General features: G+C 38.3%; 1 protein-coding gene across 1 annotated transcript in view; it reads left to right on the top strand.

The window, feature by feature from the left end:
* Positions 1-27,541, top strand: part of LOC124591202 (TATA-binding protein-associated factor 172) — a 294,467-nt gene that overhangs the window by 159,420 nt on the left and 107,506 nt on the right. The window contains exons 22-25 of the mRNA XM_047131715.1: positions 9,519-9,625; positions 13,788-14,055; positions 21,218-21,453; positions 24,105-24,242. Coding sequence (XP_046987671.1) covers positions 9,519-9,625; positions 13,788-14,055; positions 21,218-21,453; positions 24,105-24,242 — 749 coding nt within the window. The remainder of the gene's footprint in view (positions 1-9,518; positions 9,626-13,787; positions 14,056-21,217; positions 21,454-24,104; positions 24,243-27,541) is intronic.

Genomic DNA, 27,541 nt, shown 5'->3' with positions numbered 1-27,541 from the left:
TGCACATACGGTTCACGTCCACGCTGTCGCGGCATGCTACCAGTGTTAAAGACTGCGATGGAGCTCCGTATGCCACGGCAAACTGGCTGACACTGACGGCGGCGGTGCACAAATGCTGTGCAGCTAGCGCCATTCGACGGCCAACACCGCGGTTCGTGGTGTGTCCGCTGTGCCGTGCGTGTGATCATTGCTTGTACAGCCCTCTCGCAGTGTCTGGAGCAAGTATGGTGGGTCTGACACACCGGTGTCAATGTGTTCTTTTTTCCATTTCCAGGAGTGTATTCGTAATTAAAACCCCAGAGTATTTAGTTGTATTTTAAGCCTTTAGATTTGTGTGATTTATCATGTAACCAAAATTTAGCGGACTCCTTTTGGTACTCATGTGGGAGACTTCACATTTTTCGTAATTTAGGTTCAGTTGGCACTTTTCACATCATACAGGTATCTTGTCTAAACTGTTTTGCAGTTTGTTTTGATCATCTGATGACTTTATAAAATGGTAAATGACAGCATCATCTACAAACAATCTAAGAGTGTTTCTCAAATTGTTTCCTAAATCAGCACAGGGCCTATAACAGGGTTGCCACAGATTCTGGAAATCAGGGAATTTCAAATGAGTCAGGGAAACATCAGGTAAATTTGGGGGAAAAAACCAGTGGAAAAATCTCATTTTTGTTTCAGTGGATGAAATGGTTTGTTTACTGAGATGTCATGCATCAACACTGGTTGGGTGCAGGTGAGCACGTGCACCACTTCCCTACTCCCTCATTAGTACTGCTTCTCCCCTTCCTATCACTACCCTCAGCTTGCAGTCAGTGCTGCCACCACTTGTCGCCACTAGCCGAGCACCTGCAGATGAGAGGCAGGGAGGTGTGAGGAGTGGTTTATTTGGATCTGATTCTCAGAGATGCAGTAGCTGGATGCAGTGGTCATTTATGTGTGAATTGTGTCTGAGTGATTGCGTGAATGTGTGTGTACGCTCGCTTTCTGACAAAGGCTATGGCCGAAAATTTAGCTGAGAGTGTGTGATTGTCTTTTTCTCTGTGCCCGTCTGTGGCTCAATGGACATCTTTATGGTGAGTTGCTACCTATCCTCACTATTATTGATTCTCAGAGTATTTGTACAAGTTATCTGTTGCACAGATCGATTACTGTGATCCTGTTTCATCGACATGCTGTCTGTGACCCCTACGTAGCTGGCAACACTAGTGGATTTCTGCGACAGGTCAAAAACGTAGGCCATTTCTGTGAGTATCTGTAACAGATCGTGCCTGCTGACCCTATGTTTCCCGCTAATGTGCACGTCCTGCCCTTCGTATCTAGTTTCACCGACCTCCCCACAGGCTGGGCTGTATTTGTGTGTGGCATAATGCAGTGAATTTTTGTGGTTTATCCGTAGACCCAAGACTGCGGTCCTCCTCAGAGGCCAGATGCCACGGGCAATGGAATTTTGACTGTCTCACTTCAAGAACATTGCAAGGTGTGGCATTTTATAGACATTTTACTTATTTTGGTTCCTTTTGGCAATTCAAAAGTAGTTATTATATTAGAAAGTATGGACAATAAGGAGAAGAAAATTACGGCAGTCACTGGCGGTTTGTATGCTATGTACTCAAATATTTCTCAAAAGAAAAATCACATAATACCTTTAAAATAATTGATGCAACACAGTGGCTAATAACCGACAGTAATGAACGTAGTAGAACCAACATTTTATTGAAGGTCCCCTATGTTGTTGGTTTACTTATTGTCGATACTTTCTAATATATAAACTACTTTTGAAATGCCAAAATGTACTAGAATAAATTAAATGTCTATAAAACGCCACACCTTGCAACGTACTTGTGGTGAGACTGCCGAAATTTCTGAAATCTGCCTTATAGCTTCTTTCTGAGGTTATTTCTGAAATCAATGATGGTATTTTAAATCTGACTTCTGACTCCAAGGAAATGCATATTTTTGTCACCAAATGTCTTTTATTTCGTTGAACTGAAATAACATCAGTGGTGTTGATGATACATGTGTACCATTTGGCTTGCTTTCTCCATGTAAAAACAGTTCATCGCAAGAGATGTTGATGTGAGTACTTAAGATTTTGGCTCACATTGGAAAATGCCATCTGCTTGCAAGTTTTACTTAGATATTTCCTTGTTTTGCACTATTGTTTCTTGTACTGTAGCTGCAAAGACAGATTGTCAACTAACACCTTTAGTTATCCTTGCGATTGCAAAATTTGCCAGGGAAAATGCTAAAACTTGTCTGAAAATCAAGGAAATATCAGGGAATTTCACTTGGGGATACTTGTGGCAACCCTGATAACACTTCCTTGGGGAACGCCTGATATTACCTTTGTTTTACTCAATTACTTTCCGTTGATTACTGCTAACTATAACCTTTCTGACTGGAAGTCACGAGTCCAGTCTCACAACTGAGACGATAGTCCACAGGCACGCAATTTGATTCGAAGTCACTTGTGAGGTACGGTGTCAAAAGTCTTCTGGAAATCTAAAAGTGTGGAATTAATTTGACATCCCCTGTCAGTAGCACTCACTATGTTGTGAGAATAAAGAGCTAGTTGTGTTTCACAACAAAGATATCTTCCAAATCTGTGTTGGTTGCTTGTCAATAAATCATTTTCTTCGACATAACTCATAATGTTCAAACACAGTATTTGTTCCAGAATCCTACTGCAAATCGACAGTCGTGATATGGGGCTGTAATTCTGTGAATTACTTCCATTTTCTTTCTTTGATATTGGTGTGACTTGTGCAACTTTTCAGTATTTAGCTACAGATCTTTCAATTAGCGATCGGTTGTATATATTGCTAAATATGGAGCTGCTGTGTCAGCATACTCTGAGAGGAACCTGACTGGCATACAACCAGGACCAGAGACCTTGCTCGTATTAAGTGTTTTAAGCTGCTATGCTGTGCTGAGGATACCTGCTTCTAAGTTACTTGTGTTGGCAATTGTTTGTGGTTTGGATTCTGAAGTATTTACTTCATCTTCTTTGGTGAAGGAATTTTTGGTAGTTGGTGGACAAGTGGATGGATAAAATATCAAGTCATGTTGATTTTAGGACTTGGCTGCAAACCTGAGGAAGTTACCAAGAATTGTTGCACTGAGAAAACATATGTAGTTGCATCATGTACAAGTTACATGAGTAATACAAGCTTGCCAGGAAAAAATATCAAGTATGGAATTGTGAGAATATAATGTTAATCATAAAATATCAACGAAGTTATTTGATGAGTTTCAGATTAGTAATATCTTTCATTTTTATGTAAGCAGGAATTGCAACCAGAACATTTCTTGTTTGATTGAAATATAAAGTGAAACCTCAGTACAAGAAAACTGATTAAAAAAAAACACAGTGAATGTCTGACAAATTTCACTTTTTCTAGCATTCTCCAAAATTTTTTAAAATTATGTGTAAAGATTACTTAGCTATCTGATGCCAAATAATATATTGAGCGGTTACAGTTTGGATTTCTGAATGGTTGTGATACTGAAATATTTGACTGTGGAATTTGCAACATGTTTGTGTAGACACAGAAGAAGGCCACTGTTACAGAAATGTTGGTTTCTTCAGTACGGTTTTTTACATTATGGCGCAGTACGATGCCCAGAAAACCTTTATGTCAACTGACTCTGGTTTTGAAAGCCTAAACAGTTATATCTTTGCAAATAAATTGGCAGGTGTGTGTGTGTGTGTGTGTGTGTGTGTGTGTGTGTGTGTGTGTGTGTGTGTGTGTGTGTGTCATGCGCGTTTTAGTGTTTGTTTGTTTTGTGCTGAAAACATGGTTATTGACAATATAATGTAAATGGATAGCTAAAAAATCTACTCACCAAGTGGCGGCAGGAGAACACACACACACACACACACACACACACACACACAAGTTTTTTTTTTTTTTTCAACCTTTTGAAGCCAGTGGCTCCTTCTTCTAGCAGAAGAGTTGAAGGGGAAGGAAAGAGGAGTGAAGAAAAAGGATTGGAGAGGCATAGGAAAAGGGGTACAGTTCAGAAAAGCCACCTAGAAAACCATGTCAGATGAGATTTACCAGATGGGATGAGAAGGAAAGAACCCTGACCTGGGGATTCTGACTGACTTTTCTGAACCTTGCAAAAGTCACAATTTCTAAGCTATAAATACAGGGAATAGGAAGTATCTTCCTGAAAATAGGCTTAATGGTGGAGGTACACGGGGACACCTGCTTCATTATCTTTTGAGGATTTTTTATGCATCACAAAAGTTATACTATGCTTTGACACTCAAAATGGGATTTCATAAGAGAGAATTGAGTGTACTAAAGCAAAATAAACTATTTTTAGAGTTGAGATATCACAATACTGGCAAAGAATTGGAAAAGCATAGCCTAGGCTGCTCAGTTTCTGTAGCAGCTTTTCTCTGTGAGTATTCCATTGACGTTATTGTCTCTTTATTGTATTTACATTACATTTAAGTCTCAGGAAGTCGTTTCTGAAAGTATTTGTATGGAGTGTAGCCATGTATGGAAGTGAAACATGGACGATAAATAGTTTGGACAAGAAGAGAATAGAAGCTTTTGAAATGTGGTGCTACAGAAGAATGCTGAAGATTAGATGGGTAGATCACGTAACTAATGAGGAGGTATTGAATAGAATTGGGGAGAAGAGGAGTTTGTGGCACAACTTGACTAGAAGAAGGGACCTGTTGGTAGGACATGTTCTGAGGCATCAAGGGATCACAAATTTAGCATTGGAGGGCAGCGTGTTGGGTAAAAATTGTAGAGGGAGACCAAGAGATGAATACACTAGGCAGATTCAGAAGGATGTAGGTTGCAGTAAGTACTGGGAGATGAAGAAGCTTGCACAGGATAGAGTATCATGGAGAGCTGCATCAAACCAGTCTCAGGACTGAAGACGACGACAACAACAACAACAACATTATATTTACATGAAAGGCACTTCATGGCCATCATATTTGATACTCTATGACTTACTGCAGCAATTACTGTTTCATTTCACTTTCCATCACTTGTTAGTTTTTGTTTAACAATGTCCTATTTAGATCTTTGCAGAATTGTTTGCTGAGTCTACTGTTGTCCATTTTACCCACTGTTTTGCATTGAGGCTTCAAAAATATTTACCATTTCTTTGTTATGCTCCAATAAATAGGCTAAAACTTTTAACTCCCCTTTCCCCTTTTAAGAAATGTTTGTAATTGATTCATGAAAAATCCGGGATTAAATAGCAGATATTTATTTGAGAGTGGGTCACTACCTATCAAATGGAATGACATAGAACAGTAGGTAGGCATGCTGAGAAGATGAAATATTATAACTGGTTGAGATTGTAGAAGAAAATTTGTGTATTATAGCCTGAAAATTGTAAACTATCAGATGAATCACTATTAAATGCACAATTTCCATGCCATATTTAGAATGAAATGCAGTTGTGTTAGAACACACAGAGATTATCACCATTCATCATCTGTGCATATTTTTGTATCTCTTTAATTGTTCTAAATACAGTGCCCTCATATATTATTAGCAGATCAGCAGCATTAGAAACCAAACTGCACTGAAGTTTAGAAAATATAGTACATTTTCTGTCAGCAAAAGTAATGAATGGAAGATAATGAGCGAACTTCCACAGCTGTGTTATTGGTGCATAATCTTTCTTGTCTAAGAGAGCACATTGATCTTTTAATAGTCTCCTTGCATTATTTTTTAATTGCATTTGATTGGAAGACAGATGGAATACCTGTAATTTTTTTTATCATTATGTAACTGCATGAAAAATTTAAAGGACTTTATCAATTTGAACCAAACCTTTTGGTTTCTGAACCTGGAGAAAACACAGAGTGGCAGTTCAGACAAATATGGATCAAGTTCAAGAATGGGACAGACTGTAAAAATCAGACAATGAGTAGTAATATGTAGCATTTAAATTCGTGTCCAATTGGTGCACTGCCATTGTGTACAGTACATTTTAAAAAATGCAAATTGTGTCATATGTAAAAGGTTAATGTAGTGAGTAGAAATGATATTTATGGAATTAACATAAAAATACTTTGTAGACAAAGAAAGGAAGGATATGATCTGATGACAACACATTACATCTACAAATGGCCAAATGTTGTATGGGCCTTGTTTGTGATGTGTAGAATAGCTGCTGGTCCCACCATTTATGTGGTAGTGAGATGGCTTATATACGGTCCACTCAAATTAATGTGACCACAGCTAATATTCTATGCAACATACCACAGCCACTCATAGGAGGCAGATGGCAGCACTAGCAGTGGATGGGGGACGTGGAAAACAGTGCAGTTGTTGTAATATGAAAAGGGAGTGATTTACCTGTTGTGAAGAAGGGCATGATCACTGCTTTTTGCCCATGTGTGGAAGCATTTAAAAATGGCTGAAGCTGTAAAATGTTCATGTGCTGCTGCTGTTAAAGTATAACGTGGATGGTGCAATGATGCTATTGAAAAGCAGTATCTCGTAAGTGACTGTTTGCTGTTTATGGGCCTTCACAGTAGGTGCCTGGTTCATGCACCAAAGCAGACTGCTGTTCATAAAATGCTTTTCGGATGTTGACGAACACAACTTTAATTTAATACTGCTATTTACTGACTGCTGCATAAAGAGAATGAGCTATTTTTCACAAGATCACTGTGTCGATCCTTATGGATGAGATGTCATACAACGCATGTTTTATATTATACAATACATTGGTTTTAAAATGTGGTCCTCCTGTTGTACACATGTCCAATAACTCTTCTTGAAAACAGTAATGACCTATGCCTTTTTTCCAGTGACTAGCACTAGATTACTCCATGACCTTTAATAAAGTTATATTTTAAGGCAAGCAGTTTTTTCACATATTCTATATAGAACAGTACAGTTACTCAGGTTCTCTTTTCAACAATTTTACTTGATTTCTGTTCTGTGGTCACTTACTTTGATGCCCATCTCTTTGGTATTTGTGTGACAATTAAAAGGAGGAACCATGGTTGATTTGCTATAATGTAATGATTTTGGATGACTGAATTTTTTATTTAAGCCTCTCTGTGTTATTTATTTTGCTACTGCCATAATCACTGAACAACTGTAGAGTTGACATTGATCAATTTGTTGGCTTTACATAAGACCACAAATTAAGTTTTTTGTGAGGTTATCTGATAAGATTTCACTCTTGAATTCATTGAATGAATGCTTTTTAAATTGTTGTACATGTGATCAATTTTATCTTCATTCAGGTTTTGTTAGCTTTGTTTAAATCTGTAGTGAAGCCCTCTCTGTTTTAGTAAAAACTTCCAACTATGGTTACTGAATCACAGCAGATATTTCATGTTATCCAAAACATTGCATGGCACATCTATTTTATTTAGAGACTATGCCAGAAGCGGGCATCAGTTGCAGATTGCTGTTCTAATGGCTTCCAGGGGCATCAATAATTTGCATTTCATTGTTTTACAGAATTATTGACCGAATTTAAAAATTTTAAATGCTGCCGTAATCTACTCATTAAGAGGTATAATCCTTAAAAGTTTAACACAGACAAGTATTACAGAATGCCAACCCTTCACAAAACTTTCTAATTGCATCTCGCACCCCCCCCCCCCCCCTCCTCTCCCCACATGCATGTGAATGTGCACACACACACACACACACACACACACACACACACACACATTGAAAGGAAAAAAAAATGTATATCAGTTGCTATATATTCACTGTTCATGCAGTAAAATTTCAGCATAAAACATGACTTTTTCTAAATTACTACTGACTACTCACTGCACAGGTCTCAAACAGGATTCACATACACCACTGAATGTATCTGCAAAATTATATCACTGTGTGACTTATAGTTCAGGAGAGATTTCGTCATAGAGATTCATGAAAAACTTGCTTTTGTTTAAAATGGGAAATGTATTACTCAGACTGTATTCATCCAGTGTTTCATAATAGAGCACTGAGCAATTTCCAACAAACTTGAAGCATAATTTCAAAGTTTTTCTATTCTTTTTCTTGCTTATGTGCTTAATGTAAAATATTTAACACATTAACTCATTTGTAAAGTAATCAGACATTTGAAGCAGTTTTATACATAGAGTTTGAGTCTTAAAAGAATGTGGTATTTACTGGTACATGTCTAAAACACATTTTTCAATACTCTTCTATTCTATCCATTCATACTACATAATTTGATTCCCAGAGCTGAATGATTGATGTCAACTGTTCAGATACTCTGTCAACAGTTTCTTACTATGCAGAATTTTGTTTTTAATGACATTTGTGGGTAAAAATAAAAATCAACTTCCGAAGAGTTGTGATTCATACAAGTTATTACAAGACACCCAAATAATTTCCATGTAGGTTTTAGCTCTTTGTGTTGTGTTCTGCATTCTGTTATGAAGGTCTTAAACAAGCTGCTGCTAATGTCAGTACATTCATGTATACAGGATGAGCCCAAATTTCATTGACAACGTTTTGGAGTTTATTCAGGGATATTTCCTGAGTGTTTCATTTTAAGGTACGGGTGACCTACAGTGATACACTGCAGAGTAATAATGTAGTTCTGATTTGTTTGGTTTGTCACTCCACTACCTACGCTTGTGTGAAAATACCTTCATAACGGTGAAAAAGCCTAGAACATTGAATCATGAAAGCATACAACATGAAACAGAGAGTATTCATCAACACCCAGCTGCAGATGTACTGTGATTTGGTTGCTGCCACTGTGGGACAGCTCACTATAGTATCACTGTGTCACTCGTCCATTTGCATTCAGTGAACCCATATGCAAAGTGCATATTGACCAACTCTTTGTGTAAGCAGCAAACACCGTGAGTGAATGATGCTAGTTTGTTTCCAAAAGATGCGCAGTCCTGACTGTCAACATTTCCACTGTTGTACAGATATTTCAGTGCAATCCACATACAAAGATAAATGGAGTATGAAATCAAATCAAATGCAGTTACTCTTTTATGAACCACCAGAGATGAGAAGTCCATTATACCAAAATAGTCAGAAAATGTGTCTTGAAGGGCCTCCGAAATTTTGTTGGTGGAATTCAGGTTCATTCTGTATATTAAATAACTTCTTGTAGGTAGTAAATGGTACTCAGCATAACTGCGGAAGCAGCAACATTTTTCAAAATTGATGATTTCCTATTCATTTTATCTTTCTCATTTATAGCAAGTAAAGTTATACATAGAGAGTTATTTGTTATTACAATTACTTGCTTTGTTGGTGTCAGGTGATTCTCTGTATTAATACATAGTGTGACACATTCTGTATTTATAAGGCTCTCCTGCATGATGACATCTACAAAATATGATGAATGGATAATCATAAGAAGGTAGCTAAGTTACGGCAAAAACTCATTTGACAGTATAATGTGGGCTTCCAGAAAATGTTATTAGAACTAAACTTTAGTGTGATCAATTTAGTAAAGTTACTATCTACCATTTTTGTTTCAAATCTCAGGCTGTTTTCTTCTATAATCAATAAATTTGTTCACAGACACTGCAGCAGTTTTAAATTCTGATGCAGCTGCTGAAGATTTGGTATCAACGTTACTGGTGTTGGAAACAACATGTCCAGCACTTGACAGAGACCTCCTTGCACAGGTATAAAAAGTTACTTCTTTACACTGATATTAAAGGTGAGCTATATTAGCTGTTGATAGCTTCAGAGTAAATGTGATCCACGAGCAGATTTGTTTACTGAAAATAGGCAAATATATTTTGACATGGCTTGAAGTTGACATATCCATAATTTTATTTAGAACTCATTGTTGTGAATAAGTGTTTGCTTCTCACTGATAAGTTGGCAAAATGAGAAAAAGTTAATTATAGCACTGTTTTTTATAGCTATAATTTATTGCCTACTTTGTGAAATTATACATTAATTGGTTGAACATCAGTACTTCAGTGTTGAGCGATTAATGTTTCATTATGGACTAAGCAATTTCAAAAAAAATTTTCAGGCATTTTACAAATTTTAGGTGTAACAAGTATTGTTGTAATCATAGTAAGGGATATTCTTTTAAATATGCAGCATTACATTGAGTTGTTGGTGTCTTCAATTCCGATACTAATTTGACATAGCTCTCTCCATTAGTCCATTTTGTGCAAACCTCAACATCTCTGCATAATTATTGCAACCGACATCCATTTGGACCTGTTACTTTGAAGCTTTGCCCCCCCCCCACTCACACACACACACACACACACACACACACACACACACAAAATTCCTTCCATTACCAATTTGACAGTGCTTTGGTGCCTCAGGATGTGTCCTGTTTACTGACTGATTCTTTTAGTGAAGTTGTACTTCCCCCGCCCCCCAATTCATTTCAGTACCTCTTCACAAGTTATTCACTCCACCAATACAATCTTCAGCAGTTTTCTGTAGCAACACATTTCAAAAGATTTTTTTGTCTTTTTGTCTGAACTGTTTATCAAGAAAAATGCTTTTGGAAAAGACTTCAAAACATTTCAGTTTATATTCAATGTTAACATGTTTTTCCATTTTGTAAACATTTTCTTGCTATTGGCAGCCTGCATTTTATATCTTCTGTTCTACTTGCGAGATTTATGTGGATGGAAGTAACATTTGCTCCTACTCCTCGCAGAAAGCGCTGTCTTGAAATTTCAATAGTGAAAGCCTCCATGATGCACAACACGTCTCTTGTAATGTGAACCACTGGAGTTTGTTGAACGTCTCTGTAATACTATTGTGCCAACTAAAAGATCTCGTGACAAAACTTTACATTCTTTGTTGGATCTTCTATATTTCTTCTATCAGTTCTACTAGTGTCTCATTTCTAATCCAATTTCATCAGATCGCCCACTTTAATTTTACTGTATTCCAGTACCCTAATTTTACTGTTGTTCATTGCATCTCATTACATCTTTTCGAAACATAATCCATTCTCAGTCCTTTACTATCTCTTTAAATTGGTATGAATGTTGATTCACGATTCACTTAGGAATATTTTGTTGTAAGGTGATCCTACATTTTACCTTTCATGTGCTATAATGTTTGGTTTGGTGTTCGAAGTATCCTCATACTAGCTGAATGTACTTGTCCTGTGCCTGCATTTCTAGAGTCAGTCTGTAGATTTGAGTTATTCTTCCTTGCTTCATATTATGAGCATAGAGCTGAAGTGGATGGCAACTTTACATTAAGCGTCTGTTTTCATAACTGGACAGTGCTAATAATAACAAAAGAGCTGGAGAGAAGTTAGTAAAAAACTGAATATTGGATTCACATTGTTCGTAATAGAAATGGTTCCTATACAGAATTGAAATGTGCTGTGTAATTATTTGACATTTTCTTGAATTTTGTATACTTTTGTTTGAACATTAAGTGGTTTGTTTACTAAGTGTTAAATACAGATTTTGTGTCATTCAGAGGTAGAATTTTTTTGTAACAGGATACAGTAAAGATATAAATATTAATTGTTGGGATGCAAAGGTATTTCAAAAGCAGTCACTGGAATAGACACATGGAAAGAAATTGAACATTGTCCTCTTGAAAAAGATATGTTGGTTTGGCGAACAAAGATTAAAGAAGATAGGTTACAACAGCTGAACAAATATTTAAGTTTAGCTTCTTTGAAATAAAGTGTCAACGTCTAAACACAGTGCCCTTGTGCTTGCTAATCTGAAAGAATTTTTTTAAACTTAGAATGCAAATAGCACAAATGGGTTAAAACATTAATTATCATATAGAAACACAAAGAAAGAACGAATATTCATGTTGATGTTTTTCATTGCTGTAGCTCTAACCAGTAGTTGGCAAAAAGGTGAAGGTCGACTCGTACTCATATCAGTTATTGTTCACTACTTATGTAGGTGTAATATAAATGTAATATTACTTTCTTATGTGTGTTTCTGTGGCAATGTGATTGTATTATACACAGCTGAAGTGGATTTAATTTGAAATAATACATAAACAATGTTTGGAAAATGTTTAAATTAAAAATTAGAATTTTGCCTTAATTGTTTTTATATTAAGGTCAATCGGTCAAAAAATTCATCTGTAAACTAGTCACTTCTTACTTCTGTAGCACTTGGTGTTTGTTTATTTCTGTTTTACTTAATATCATGATGTGTAGCTGTCAGTAGACTGTTTGTACTTTCTTGAAGGATTTTAAATTGATCATTTTAGGACTGGGTACGTGATGTCTTTAATGAATACAAGAATTTTAATGTAGAATCTAATACCTTCTATGTACGAGGGGTGTTCAGTAAGTAGTGCAACACTTTGTTTTGAAACCATGTTGGTTTTAGTCAGGATTCCAATACACCATGCTATTCCCCATTCTTTTGGCTACAAAACCATATTTTTCAACATAATCTTAGTTCAATATGATGGCTTGACCCCATTTTACTGGGAGAACATTGGAACCTATGTCTTCCTGCATCAATAACCTCCACGTCATCCATGTACTGCTTCCCACCGAGTGCATCCTTCATTGGGCTAAACAGATGGAAGTCAGAAGGTACGAGATCCAGTCTGTAGGGTGTGTGAGGAAGAACAGTCCAGTGAATTGTTGTGATCTCCACTCAGGTGTGCAGACTTGCGTGAGGCCTTGTTTTTTCACGGTGAAGGAGAAGTTCATTTGTGGCAACAAACATGCTGAAGCCATTTCTTCAGTTTCCTGAGGGTAGCACAATACACTTCTGAGTAGATCACTGCATCATGACGGAGGGTACCAAACAGAATAACCTCTACAGAGTCCCAAGAGACTGTCGCCATTACTTAACCAGGTCAGGATGTGGCTTTGAACGACTTCCTCCACTCCATGGTTGCCAAATGTTCAATTGTGTGTGAAATCTTATGGGACTTAACTGGTAAGGTCATCAGCCCCTAAGCTTACACACTATTTAACCTAAATTATCCTAAGGACACACACACACACACCCATGCCCGAGGGAGGACTCGAACCTCCGCCAGGACCAGCCACACAGTCCATGACTGCAGCGTCTTAGACCGCTCGGCTAATCCCGCACAGCCCATGGTTTCCATTTTGTTTCTGGTTTGAAGTGATGAACCCATGTTTCACAGCCTGTGATGATGTTCTACAAAAAATTTTCACGATGAGCCTCATATCACATAAGCAATTCTGTGCAGATGGTCCTTTCTTGCTGCTTATGGTCTTCTATTAGGTAGTGAGGACACACACCTTTGAATACCCGTACTGGTGATCGTGTGTGGCAGCACTACCACCAGAGACGTCCAACAAGGTCTTTGTTGTGATCCATTGACCATGTCAAATAATAGGGTCCACACATTCCAACATTATACGAATCACAGCTGTACGTGGCTGGGCAAGAGATTGGACAGGTTAGCACAACCTTGTTGTGATGATGACAGATGCCTTGCTCAGTGACTCACTGTGCTTTTGTTCACTGCCAGGTCTCCATAAACATTCTGCAAGCATCTATGAATATCTGTGATGTCTTGTTTTCCACAGAAAGAAACTCAGTGACAGCTCTCCGCTTGGAATTCACCTCCATTACAGAAGCCATTTTGAAGGCTTTGTACACCACCAACACCTATCGGAACTTCATGAAATTATAGGGGCTGAAATGGGAATATTCCTCAAAGTCCCACAACAAATTACACATGTTTTCAATTGAAATTGCCCAAGGGGAAAAAAATGTGTGTTGCATTACTTATTGAACACCCCTCTTAGTTAGGTCAATTTCACATTGAGTGAATTTATTCACCAAACTAACCTCCATATTTGCTATTGGCACATTCTTATTTTCTTAGGTGCTAGAGTGCTTGCCACGACTATGCCTGCTGTTGACACATCCATATTGTGCAGTGCGTCACATGGCTGCCCGCAGCTTGGGTGCACTGGCATCTTTGGCTTCAGTTCCTGTTATGACACATGTTGTTTCTGCTGTCCTGCCTTTGTTGGATGCCATGACTGCAGATACAAGACGGCAAGGTGCTGTGGAGTGCTTGGCATGTATAGTCGACAGGCTACAAGAGAATATTGTTCCTTACATAGTCCTGCTGGTGGTTCCATTGCTAGGTATGTATTTACATATCAGTGAATATAATGAGTTCATTGTGAGTGATTCAATTTTTCATGTAATAATATTATCTCTTATGTATTTGCAAGAATGTTTACTTGTGTTTCTGGTGTGTGCATGTTGCAAAATGACTGTATGTCCTTTACAAACAGAGAGAATAACAGATGTTTTGAAAAAATCATAGATAATAATCATTAACAGGACCAATGATTCACTCATATAGTCTTATGAAAACTGCATTGAAGTGATGGAAGGTAGGTCAGTAGTGGCTGAGAATGGCAAAGCCTTGTGTGTGGAAATAGTACTGTTGCATCTCGCATTGCTCTGTAAATATGCCATGTGCATCTACTGTCATTTTTTAATGTAGCAAAATATTGGTTGTCACAGCAAGAATGCAACTTGCTTGGTTGTACTTGAGTACACAAAATGCTTGCATATTGACACTCGAGTAAGTCTTAGAATGTGATCATGTTAGTTATGTAAATGTTACTAAAGTAAACATTTTGTTTAGTGTACCACCTTCATAGTTGAAGTTGTTAATATGCAGCAGTGCAGTAGTGAAACAAGAAGAAATATACTTGACAGAATATCACTATCTTAGGAGGCAATGAGAAAAACACATATAGAAGATGACAAGGAAGCGTAGGAAGATAGAAGTTGATGGTGACAGATGTGTGGAATACAGCAAGAGAAGAAGAACCCTGCAGGAAAGAAGAAAGCCACTATCTTACATAGTCACAGTAACTGCTGTGTTGAAATCTGCCCATAACTCTAGTGTGTCAAATTTATTTATTGAGACAGCAAAACTTTCAGTCAGTCAGGAGGGGAGAAGAAACCCTCTCATTATTGAATTGAATGATACCCAAAACATGCTGTGATGTAAGGGAAATTAATGTGGAAGATTTATGGAGAATGTGAAATATAATTGAAGTAAATAACATTTGGAAAATATATGGAGAGTGAGATTAGACTTCCGCTATCATGTGGATCTCTATCAATGCAGTTACTTGAGCACATAAGTAATGATTTTATCTGCATAAAGGTGCAGTGTTGCTTAATATGTGAAGGGTTTACCCCCTTTGCTTCAGAGAGTAAGGTGAAAAGTTCCTGGTTGTGTTGTTTTTGGTTAAAAATGTACATTCTTCCATGTGGTCCAATTTTAAGCCAGTGGAATTAGCCCAACAGTTTTCCAGTTAGTAAATTTCTTCCCTCCAAAAACCTATGTATGATTACCATTATCACTTTGTTGTAGTCAAAACATTTTAGCCATAACATTCTACAGTTGTGTGACTACTTGGAAATCAGAGGGTGCTAATAGTAGTGAATTTAGTAGATTTTCCAACCATTTGTAATTCACATCCCCCAGTTTTCTTGTTGCCAAAGAACCATTCTGGTCATCCACATTGCCCTGATGGTCCAAAAAACTTGCACAGTATAATCAATTACTGTTTTACCATTTGTAAGGTAATCAGTAGTAAGAATTTCATTTGTATCCCGAAAAACGTGGCCATAAACTTACCAACACTGGAAATTAATTTCGCCCTCACCTTCCCCTTATTGTGTTTCTTGCTTTTGCAAATATCCGATGAAGTAGCAGACCTGTATTTCTTGCACAGTGACAGATCAACATACAGAATCAAATTGATTGTTCTTAAAATGTTCCATAAATTGTTGAAAGGCTATTTTAACATAAATACATCAGGTCAGTATTATGAAAAAGACAGATTGCTACTCACCACAGAGGAGACATTGAGTCACTGCTACTCACCACATAGGGGAGTCATTGAGTCACAGACAGGCACAACAAAAAGATGCCCATACATTTTAACTTTCGGCCAAAAGACCTCCTCCTGATGTAAACACCCCCCCCCCCCCCTCCCCACACACACACACAGGCACACAAGCACAACTCACACACACATGACCGCTGTCTCTTGCCACTGTGTTCAGCCACTGTAGCCAGAGACAGTGTAGTTATGGGCATAAGGGAAGGGCAATGAGAATATTTACAGAGTTGCAAGCTCTTGACAATTTGAGGTAGTTGTCTAGAAATACTAACTTAACTGGCTGAAATGGAGTAAGGAAGGAAGATTAATGTTTGATGTCCTGTCAACAAGTACGTCATTAGAGGCAGAGCACAGGCTCAGATTGAGGAAGGATGGGAAGAGAAATTGGCCATTCCCTTTTCAAAAGAACCACTCAACGCTTGTATTAAGCAGTTTGGGAAAATTACTGAAAACCTAGATCTGGATGGCTTTGCTATGTTTAGAAGTTATGAGTGGTAAATTTTTTAGTGACATAGAAGCATATCTTTTGTCAATAACATAAATTGAAATTGTGGGGTATTTGTTAGTAATATTTATTTATTTTTGTTAGTAATATTTATTTATATGTGACATTGCATATTACTTTAAAATGTCTGAAGTTGTAATTTTAAAATTGAAGTACTAGAATGAACTCCTAAAGTTGAAAAGATGTATTGATTTTGATTTGGTTTATTTAATTTCATTGCCCAGTATAACAAATTTTTTTATTTGAAAAATTCCGTTGAAGAATATTGAGTTATGATTAAAAATCAGACTTGACTTCAGGAAATGACTTCCTTTTTACTTTCCAACCTTTTCTCTGCTTCTTAGTTAATATCACATTAATTAACAATAGAAATTTCATTTGTGTGTGTGTGTGTGTGTGTGTGTGTGTGTGTGTGTGTGTGGGCGCGTGCACCCACTCTCACTACCACAATTTACCATGATTCACTAATCTGCTGGTACATAGTGTTTAATTTTTTTTCATTTTTTGTTAGTAATTTAAAGCAGTTAATTTTTAGTGTGGTTACTTCTGTAACACTCTGCTTGGAACACAATGAACAAAGAAAAAGTTGAAACATGGATTTATACGCAAGGATACTCTACAATAGGTCTGTTGAGAAGGCTGCTAAGTGAGCACAAGTGCTTGGGGTTGTTCGCCGCATTTGAAGTGAGCACTCACAGTAAAGCGGGGTGTCCAGCTGTCATTATGTAGCACAGGGAAATACAAACTGCACTGTCTTCAAGGGAATGACGAAGTGTTAGGGTCATTGTAGCCTGAGACACAGGTGCACATACTTACCTTGAAGTGCTTAAAATGGAGAGTGGCTCATTTTAAATCAATGAAAAGCATCATGATGACCTTGATGCACATCAGTGCAGGATTTCTAGGCATAGTTAGAAGTTATACACGTACAGTGTGACAGGCAGTTGCGTGATAAGTTTCATAATAACGCAAATCTCATGTTGTTGTTTTTGTTGTTGTTGTTGTTGTCTTCAGTCCTGAGACTGGTTTGATGCAGCTCTCCATGCTATTCTATCCTGTGCAAGCTTCATCATCTACCACCAGACTTGTATAAAAATTGTCCTCACATAAATTTCCAGGACTTTACAAATTTGCAGCAATGATTATGTTGACGTTTGGACATACACTATGTGGTCAAAAGTTTCTGGACACCTGGCTGAAAATGACTTACAAGTTCCTGGTGCCGCCATTGGTAATGCTGGAATTCAATATGGTGTTGGCCCACCCTTAGCCTTGATGACAGCTTCCACCCTCGCAGGCATACATTCAATCAGGTGCTGGAAGGTTTCTTGGGGAATGGCAGCCCATTCTTCATGGAGTGTTGCACTGAGGAGAGGTATCGATGTCAGTCAGTGAGGCCTGGCACAAAGTTGGTGTTCCAAAACATCCCAAAGGTGTTCTATAGCATTCCGGTCAGGACTCTGTGCAGGCCAGTCCATTACAGGGATGTTATTGTCATGTAACCACTCCACCACAGGCTGTGCATTACAGAATGCCAGACCTTCACAAAACTTTCTAATTGCACCTCGCACCCCCCCCCCCCCCCCTCCCATCCTCTCCCCACATGCATGTGAACGTGCACACACACACACACACACACACACACACACACACACACACACACACATGTTAATGTGCGCACACACACACACACACACACACACACACACACACAATGAAAAGAAAAAAAATGTATATCACTTGCTTTATATTCACTGTTCATGCAGTAAAATTTCAGCATCAAACATGACTTTTTCTAAATTACTACTGACTACTCACAGCACAGGTCTCAAACAGGATTCACATACACCACTGAATGTATCTGCAAAATTATATCACTGTGTGACTTATAGTTCAGGAGAGATTTCGTCATAGAGATTCATGAAAAACTTGCTTTTGCTTAAAATGGAAAATGTATTACTCAGACTGTATTCATCCAGTGTTTCATAATAGAGCACTGAGCAATTTCCAACAAACTTGAAGCATAATTTCAAAGTTTTTCTATTCTTTTTCTTGCTTATGTGCTTAATGTAAAATATTTAACACATTAACTCATTTGTAAAGTAATCAGACATTTGAAGCACAGGCTGTGCATTATGAACAGGTGCTCGATGGTGTTGAAAGATCCAATCGCCATCCCCGAATTGCTCTTCAACCGTGGAAAGCAAGAAGATGCTTAAAACATCAATGAAGGCATCTGCTGTGATAGAGCCACACAAAACAATAAGGGGTGTAAGCCCCCTCCACAAAAGCACGACCACAACATAACACCCCCGCCTCAGAATTTTACTGTTGGCACTACACGGTTTCCCAGATTAAGTTTACCAGACATTTGTCATATGCACACCCTGACATTGGATTGCCACATTGTGTACCGTGATTCGTCACTCCACGCAATGTTTTTCCACTATTCAATCGTCCAGTGTTTATGCTCATTACGCTGCTCAACCGTGAAATCCAAGTTTTCTTACCTCCTGCCTAACTATCACAGTACTTGCAGTGGGTCTGGATCCTGATGCAGCTTGGAATTCCTGTGTGATGGTCTGGATAGATGTCTGCCTATTACACATTATGACCCTCTCCAACTGTCGGTGGTCTCTGTCAGTAAACAGATGAGGTCGTCCTGTATGCTTTTGTGCTGTAAGTGTCCCTTCATGTTTCCACTTCACTATCACATCGGGAACAGTGGACCTAGTGATGTTTAGGAGTGTGGAAATCTTGCATACAGATGGATGACACAAGTGACACCCAATCACCTGACGACCACATTCGAATTCTGTGAGTTCCGCGTAGTGCCCCAGTCAGCTCTCTCACAATGTCTAATGACTACTGAGGTCGCTGATATGGAGTACCTGGCAGTAGGTGGCAGCATAATGCACCTCATATGAAAAACATATGTTTTGGGGGTGTCCAGATACTTTTGATCACATAGTGTAGATACTTGTGGGAACATTCTTATCTGCAATGAAGAGAACAAAACCTACACGGAGAAGCTCACTGACAGACTCCACCTTAAAGCTTGTCTTCAAATCTGCAGTGCACAGAAAGTGCTACCAGGTATTGTCGCTTTAGTAAAATCAAAATAAGAAGTATTCATTGACATTAAGTGGTTTTATGTTTCCAAAACTGACATTCACCATAAGGCTCAATCTCTTGTAATAAGTCTCATGTCTCGTACCTGCCCTATGTTCTTCACTTCATCAGTTGGAAGACATGTAAGTTCCATGTCATTGTCATTTCCCATTAATGGAACAGTATAAGAAAATAAACTTCCCACATAAGGCATAAATAAATCAGCCACTGTAAAGCAGTACACTTCTTTAGTACTTACATTGACGACCATTGAAAACAGTCATTGGCAACAGTTTTTCGTGTAGAACTACCTTGTTCTGGTTCCTCCTTCACCTTCCCTTGCCTCCCCCCACTCCCCTCCCCTCCCTTCCGCACCTGTTCTCCCGTCCTTATTTGCCGTGAGCCAGCTAGTTGCTCACTGGGATGGCATGAGTGCAAGCCAGCTTGCAAGAGCAGATCGATGAACAGGTCTACCCTACAACAAACATGTTTAACTCTGTAATCAGTTTTTCTTGTTGGGAAATGGGAATAGGGAGAAAAATAATATCTTGAAAAGGCTATAGTAATGAGACTTGTGTTGTCTTCTGTCCTATGAATATTTCTAAGTTAATATTCTGTGTCCTAGGTGAATTTTAATTTAAGGGCATTACGCCATGGTCCAAAGCATATGTCTGTGTCTTAACATTCCTTCTAGTAATCCTGGATTCATCATCAGAGGCTGTAGACCCAACTAGCATATTCAAACTTGAGCCCAGTAAGCCTAACTGTTTGCCAGTCAGGTTGTGACAACATCTGAAGACTGCCTTAGATCAAAAAGTCGCATAGATGTCTTATAGAGCTCTTAGTGGGGAAGAATGGGCACTGTTTACCTTATTTGTCACTAAGACTGACAATTTGTTTGATTTCAACTGTTCTTCTTTTCTGTTGAAGCTGTTTGTGCTTTTTAATTTCAGTGACCTCTCTGTACGCTCAATGGTTTGCCTTGATAAAACCACCAAAACGAATTTTAGTGGTTCTCTGGTCCCATTGTATTATCTGCTGCTGCCGGGAATCCATCTTTACACAAATGACAGTTGCTCTTGTGTTCCTTAATCCTAGTGTTAATGCTTCTTTTTGTATCTCCCAGACACTCTTGGCCTTACTTCATATACAGTGGATTTTATATACTGCTCCAATGACAAGCAGTAGGCATTTGTCCTTTGCAGTGTGTTTAAACACTGTGTTCTTAGCAGTCTGTTGATGTAATCTATAACCGTTTCTACAAATATAGTTCCTACACGATGAAGCTCTTTCTCCAGGTACTATTGTAAATAGTTTCTTTTAGCACAATCCACCTACATTCTGATCATTTTTCTTTTCTACTTGGGATGGTGATTAGAATTTTTGTGAAGGTCTGTTTAAGTGATTGAGCTTTCTGTAGCTTTTGCACCCGAAACTTTCATCATTCTGATAAGGTTGTGATCCAACCATTGAGAATACACATAAACAGTTCAGCTTGCTGAGTTTGTTAGAGTTTGAAACTGCTGTTTGAATCTTTATAGCCTCTGATGATGCCTCCATCATTAAGAGATGAAACATTAGGCACAGAAATGTGCCATGAATCATACCAAATACTTACAAGACAAAATTTACCAAGGACCCAAAATGCCAGCTGTTGAAAGTTTGCATTGTTTGCTTAGTATTCTAAATTTATGTTCATGATATATAAGTTACAATGAAAGTACTTGCCTTAATATGCACATTTATGATTTCTTACAGGGCGAATGAGTGATCCCAATCAGCCTGTTCGTCTCATGGCAACACATTGCTTTGCAACACTGATACAACTGATGCCACTTGATGGAGGCATTCCAGATCCTCCCAGTCTCACACCTAAGTTGGCAGAGCAGAAGGAGAGAGAACGCATTTTCCTTGAGCAGTTATTTAATCCAAAGTCCATACAGGATTACAAGATACCAGTGCCCATAAAAGCAGACTTGCGTTCATACCAGCAGGTAGTAAATTTGTGTCAAGTGTGTAAGTTCACTGAACCTCTATGTACAGGGGGATTATACTTAAAGTTCCAGTTTCAAAACACTTTAAAAAAATAACCAATGCTGAGAATTGTGTAAAATTAGAATGGAATATTAGTGAATAAGTGGGAAATGTTATGGAAATATAAAAACTTCAATGAAAATTTTGCCACTAGATGGTGGGGTAAGCATTGTAAGTGGGTTTGGCTACAAGTGATGGATGAATCACAATATGGTGGCTATGGTGTGAATTGCACATTGAGCCAACCATACTGTGCTGTGTGCATAATTGCACAAGTTTGGCATTCAACAGTTGTGGCACTATTACGAGGGAAACTCCCCATCACACCCCGTCAGATTTAGTGGTAATAGGGACCATTGGACAACCTGTCAAAAACTGAACACAAATCAAGCAGAAAAACAGGAAGGTGTACTGTACTGTGAAAAAAAGTGAAATTTAATGATAATAAGCAAAAATAAAGCTTATAAGTGTTCAGCATGTACCCATATTTAAAAATTAATTTGCAATGTGAATGTAAAATAACTCATTCCGCACCATTGTGATTTATTGTGCAAATAATCCATGGAACATTAAACTAACTGACATCTGAAATGAGACGAATATTCCTCAGGAAACAAAGAAATCTTATCCACTGTTCAAAACACACACACACACACACACACACACACACACACACACACACACTCACTCACTCACTCACAGAGCCACTGTACCCTGATGCAATTGCTGGCTTGTGTAAGTAGTGGTCTTGGCTGTGGTAACTCATGAAAATGAACTGTGGTAGGGGGAGTAACACTGGAAGACAGGTTTAGGAAAATTCATGGTGGTGTGGAACATGTTCATGTGAGCTGGAGAGGTGGATGACATTTAAGCAAAATGACAGATTAGGAAGCTACTAAGAGAGACACAGAGGAAATAGTAAAGGTGGCAGATGTAGACTCCAAATTAAAAGAAGAGGATAAGGAAAGGAAGGTACAAGTGAACGAGAATGAAGCAGAATAGTGTTGAGTAGTGTGAAGATAGTCTGTGGCCATGAAGATGAAATGGGATGGGAATTGGAGAAGAGCAAAAACAGCGTCGTGAAGATGTTTCAGTTGAGTGTTTAGCGAAGTTTCACAGCAACAAAGCTGATTTTTTGTGTCGTTTCATAACCATGGATGAAACATGGGTCCACCTCTTCACTCCAGAGACAAAAGAACAATCAAAACAATGGACACAAATTGGAGAACCAACTCCAAAGAAGGCGAAGACTTTTTCATCTCCAGGCAAGGTCATACCGTCGGTTTTTTGGGATGCGCGGGGGATAATTTTCATTAACTACCTTGAAAAAGGAAAAACTATCAACTGAGTATTATACGAACTAATTGAAACATTTAGGAGAAGAAATCAAGTAAAAACAGCCGCATTTGGCCCAGAACTGTTGTTTCTTCAGGACAATGCAGCAGCTCACAAGTTCATTATTGCAATGGCCAAAATTAATGAACTGAAGTTTGAATTGCTACCTCATGCACCCTGTTCGCCAGATTTAGCCCCCTCAGATTATTTTATGTTTACAAACTTGAAAAAATGGCTCGGTGGTCAAAGATTTTCAACAAATGAAGATGTGATGTTGGCAATTAATGGCTATTTTGAAGAGTTAGACTGTTCTCATTATAAAAAGGATATCGAACTTATTGAGCATTGCTGGGAAAAGTGTATAGAGCCAAAAGGAGATTATGTTGAAAAATAAATACATTTTTTTTACAAAATTTTTGTGTTTTTTATGGGTGAGGTACTTATGGGACCATCCTCTTATATGCATTATTTTTTGTTTGAAGAAAAAAGCCTAACAATCATCACTACTTTTTATGTGCCTAATCACTTTATGGTGTGACATTAATAAGCAGTATTACTGATGTAGAATGTTTGTTTCATCCAAAATATGGTTTGTTTCCTCTTTGGAAAATATTGAATTATCGTTCATTTACAGATTTAGCCAATGAGAACATTAACTGTAGATTTTGTAGAGTATTTATCGTATAGTCACTTTTCAACTTACAAGACCATTGCCAAACAATAAGTGATTACAACATCAAAGACTATATTGTATAAGCATCGTCTGTGCATTATTCATATTTGTGTAAACCTGTTAAATATTTTATATCTTATCACAGTGCATAACTTCATTGTTTCAAATTTCAAATAATTTGCAACATGGTTTATGTACAATCTAATCTGTGTCAACTTGTGCAAATCCATCACACACATACAAACCACAACCTACCCATATTTCCTTAACTTTTACTCGATGTTTGGTTTTAGTGTTCTCTGCAACATATCTTTTGACTGTAATGTGTTTTTCCAAAGCTATTTTATGTGCACCTTACCTCTGCAGTAATCTTCCTTGTTAGTAAATCATATGGAAGCTATGATTGTTTGAAATCACTTTTTAAAATATGCTGACATTTTTACCCAGTGTGTTTATAAAAAACCAGTGCAAGACAAACTGTGGTATTTTTTTTGTAAACTCATATTAACTCTGCTGTTAAGTGGCAACTTCATAATTACGCTTTTTCTCCAGATATTCAGTATTTCACTAACACTTTATATTTATAATTTTTTGTTCTTTTAGTCTGGAGTCAACTGGTTGGCATTCTTAAACAAATACAAGTTGCATGGAATTTTGTGTGATGATATGGGTCTCGGAAAGACTCTCCAGTCAATATGCATCCTTGCTGGCGATCACTATTTCAGAAGCCAACGATATAAGGTATTTTACCCATATTGCTGTTAATTGCTGCCTTGCGTGATTTATAGAGCAACTGTATCCAATTGTGCGTAGCACGATACACATCAGTTAATTGAGATGTGATGTAAAAACATGTTTAACTTATGTATATTTTTAATGTACAGTAAAGAACTGTTTGCATTATGTTTTGGGCTATTAATTGTAAAATATGTGGCTCAAAAGAAAACCTTTTTAACATGTCACTTGAGAAAGCCTAAAGGTATATAAACAAACTAAAACAAAAAAAAGAGTGTGTTATAAAGTTTTAGCTTGTGCCTGCTTTATTTCTTATAACTAATTTTTGAGATTTTTGCTCATATTCTTCATGATTTATTAGCTCCCTATGAATGAATCCACGCAATGGTTCTAGCCCATCACTTCTCTTTGATTGCCTTCTAGCTCATAGCTCATGCCTACACCTGCTTTTATCCACCCGCCTTCGAAAAAGTTCACACATTAACTAGGAAATTTGCAAGTATTGTTTGGGACTGTAGCTGCTATGAGGGGCATTTGAAAACAATTTATTATTGCATTATTTTACAAGTACTAAGTCCTCTCATAGGATGATTAACTGTTTCTAAAGTGCGCGTCATTTATGTTGGCGGCCGAGTTTAGGTTCGTTCTGCGCATCTGACGTCACAAAACACAGTCAGCCAATGAACAGAGAACGACGTTGCCACATCTCGACTGCAGTGCAGAGCATGGACGAGTGTCTTCAGTTTTAGAAACGTTCAGTCATAAACAAAGTAATAGAACAAAAGCAATGTCTTGATAGCAGACATTCGTTTATAGAAAGTTTGGAAAAAACATTCTTTATACCAGTTGCTTCATATTCTATTAATTAATTAAACCAAACAAGCACTAAGACTCCTAATTCAGGCGATAGCAAGGAAAGGTGTTTGTATCACTCTCACAAACCGCTTTTTCGCAATAAAGAACAGCGGTAATTGTTTATTTCCTGTTGTACTTCGACGAAGCGTGAGTAATTCATAGTCATACCAACAGTGTTTGTCAGTATTTTGCGTGATGTGTTATAGTCCTCATGGCATAATGTAGTCAGACGAGGTGCGTTAGCGTAACGGTTCAGGTGTTGGGCTGCTACATCTACATCTACATCTACATTGATACTCCGCAAGCCACCCAACGGTGTGTGGCGGAGGGCACCTTACGTGCCACTGTCATTACCTCCCTTTCCTGTTCCAGTCGCGTATGGTTCGCGGGAAGAACGACTGTCTGAAAGCCTCCGTGCGCGCTCTAATCTCTCTAATTTTACATTCGTGATCTCCTCGGGAAGTATAAGTAGGGGGAAGCAATATATTCGATACCTCATCCAGAAACGCATCCTCTCGAAACCTGGCGAGCAAGCTACACCGCGATGCAGAGCGCCTCTCTTGCAGAGTCTGCCACTTGAGTTTATTAAACATCTCCGTAACGCTATCACGGTTACCAAATAACCCAGTGACGAAACGCGCCGCTCTTCTTTGGATCTTCTCTATCTCCTCCGTCAACCCGACCTGGTACGGATCCCACACTGATGAGCAATACTCAAGTATAGGTCGAACGAGTGTTTTGTAAGCCACCTCCTTTGTTGATGGACTACATTTTCTAAGCACTCTCCCAATGAATCTCAACCTGGTACCCGCCTTACCAACAATTAGTTTTATATGATCATTCCACTTCAAATCGTTCCGTACGCATACTCCCAGATATTTTACAGAAGTAACTGCTACCAGTGTTTGTTCCGCTATCATATAATCATACAATAAAGGATCCTTCTTTCTATGTATTCGCAATACATTACATTTGTCTATGTTAAGGGTCAGTTGCCACTCCCTGCACCAAGTGCCTATCCGCTGCAGATCTTCCTGTATTTCGCTACAATTTTCTAATGCAGCAACTTCTCTGTATACTACAGCATCATCCGCGAAAAGCCGCATGGAACTTCCGACACTATCTACTAAGTCATTTATATATATTGTGAAAAGCAATGGTCCCATAACACTCCCCTGTGGCACGCCAGAGGTTACTTTAACGTCTGTAGACGTCTCTCCATTGATAACAACATGCTGTGTTCTGCTTGCCAAAAACTCCTCAATCCAGCCACACAGCTGGTCTGATATTCCGTAGGCTCTTACTTTGCTTATCAGGCGACAGTGCGGAACTGTATCGAACGCCTTCCGGAAGTCAAGAAAAATAGCATCTACCTGGGAGCCTGTATCTAATATTTCCTGGGTCTCATGAACAAATAAGGCGAGTTGGGTCTCACACGATCGCTGTTTCCGGAATCCATGTTGATTCCTACATAGTAGATTCTGGGTTTCCAGAAATGACATGATACGCGAGCAAAAAACATGTTCTAAAATTCTACAAGAGATCGACGTAAGAGATATAGGTCTATAGTTTTGCGCATCTGCTCGACGACCCTTCTTGAAGACTGGGACTATCTGTGCTCTTTTCCAATCATTTGGAACCCTCCGTTCCTCTAGAGACTTGCGGTACACGGCTGTTAGAAGGGGGGCAAGTTCTTTCGCGTACTCTGTGTAGAATCGAATTGGTATCCCGTCAGGTCCAGTGGACTTTCCTCTATTGAGTGATTCCAGTTGCTTTTCTATTCCTTGGACACTTACTTCGATGTCAGCCATTTTTTCGTTTGTGCGAGGATTTAGAGAAGGAACTGCAGTGCGGTCTTCCTCTGTGAAACAGCTTTGGAAAAAGGTGTTTAGTATTTCAGCTTTACGCGTGTCATCCTCTGTTTCAATGCCATCATCATCCCGTAGTGTCTGGATATGCTGTTTCGAGCCACTTACTGATTTAACGTAAGACCAGAACTTCCTAGGATTTTCTGTCAAGTCGGTACATAGAATTTTACTTTCGAATTCAATGAACGCTTCACGCATAGCCCTCCTTACGCTAACTTTGACATCGTTTAGCTTCTGCTTGTCTGAGAGGTTTTGGCTGCGTTTAAACTTGGAGTGAAGCTCTCTTTGCTTTCGCAGTAGTTTCCTAACTTTGTTGTTGTACCACGGTGGGTTTTTCCCGTCCCTCACAGTTTTACTCGGCACGTACCTGTCTAAAACGCATTTTACGACTGCCTTGAACTTTTTCCATAAACACTCAACATTGTCAGCGTCGGAACAGAAATTTTCGTTTTGATCTGTTAGGTAGTCTGAAATCTGCCTTCTATTACTCTTGCTAAACAGATAAACCTTCCTCCCTTTTTTTATATTCCTATTAACTTCCATATTCAGGGATGCTGCAACGGCCTTATGATCACTGATTCC

This window comes from Schistocerca americana, chromosome 2 (assembly GCF_021461395.2).
Source record: "Schistocerca americana isolate TAMUIC-IGC-003095 chromosome 2, iqSchAmer2.1, whole genome shotgun sequence".
Lineage (NCBI taxonomy): Eukaryota > Metazoa > Arthropoda > Insecta > Orthoptera > Acrididae > Schistocerca > Schistocerca americana.
The sequence above is the reverse complement of the archived record's forward strand: the minus strand, read 5'-3'. Positions and strand labels throughout refer to the sequence as shown.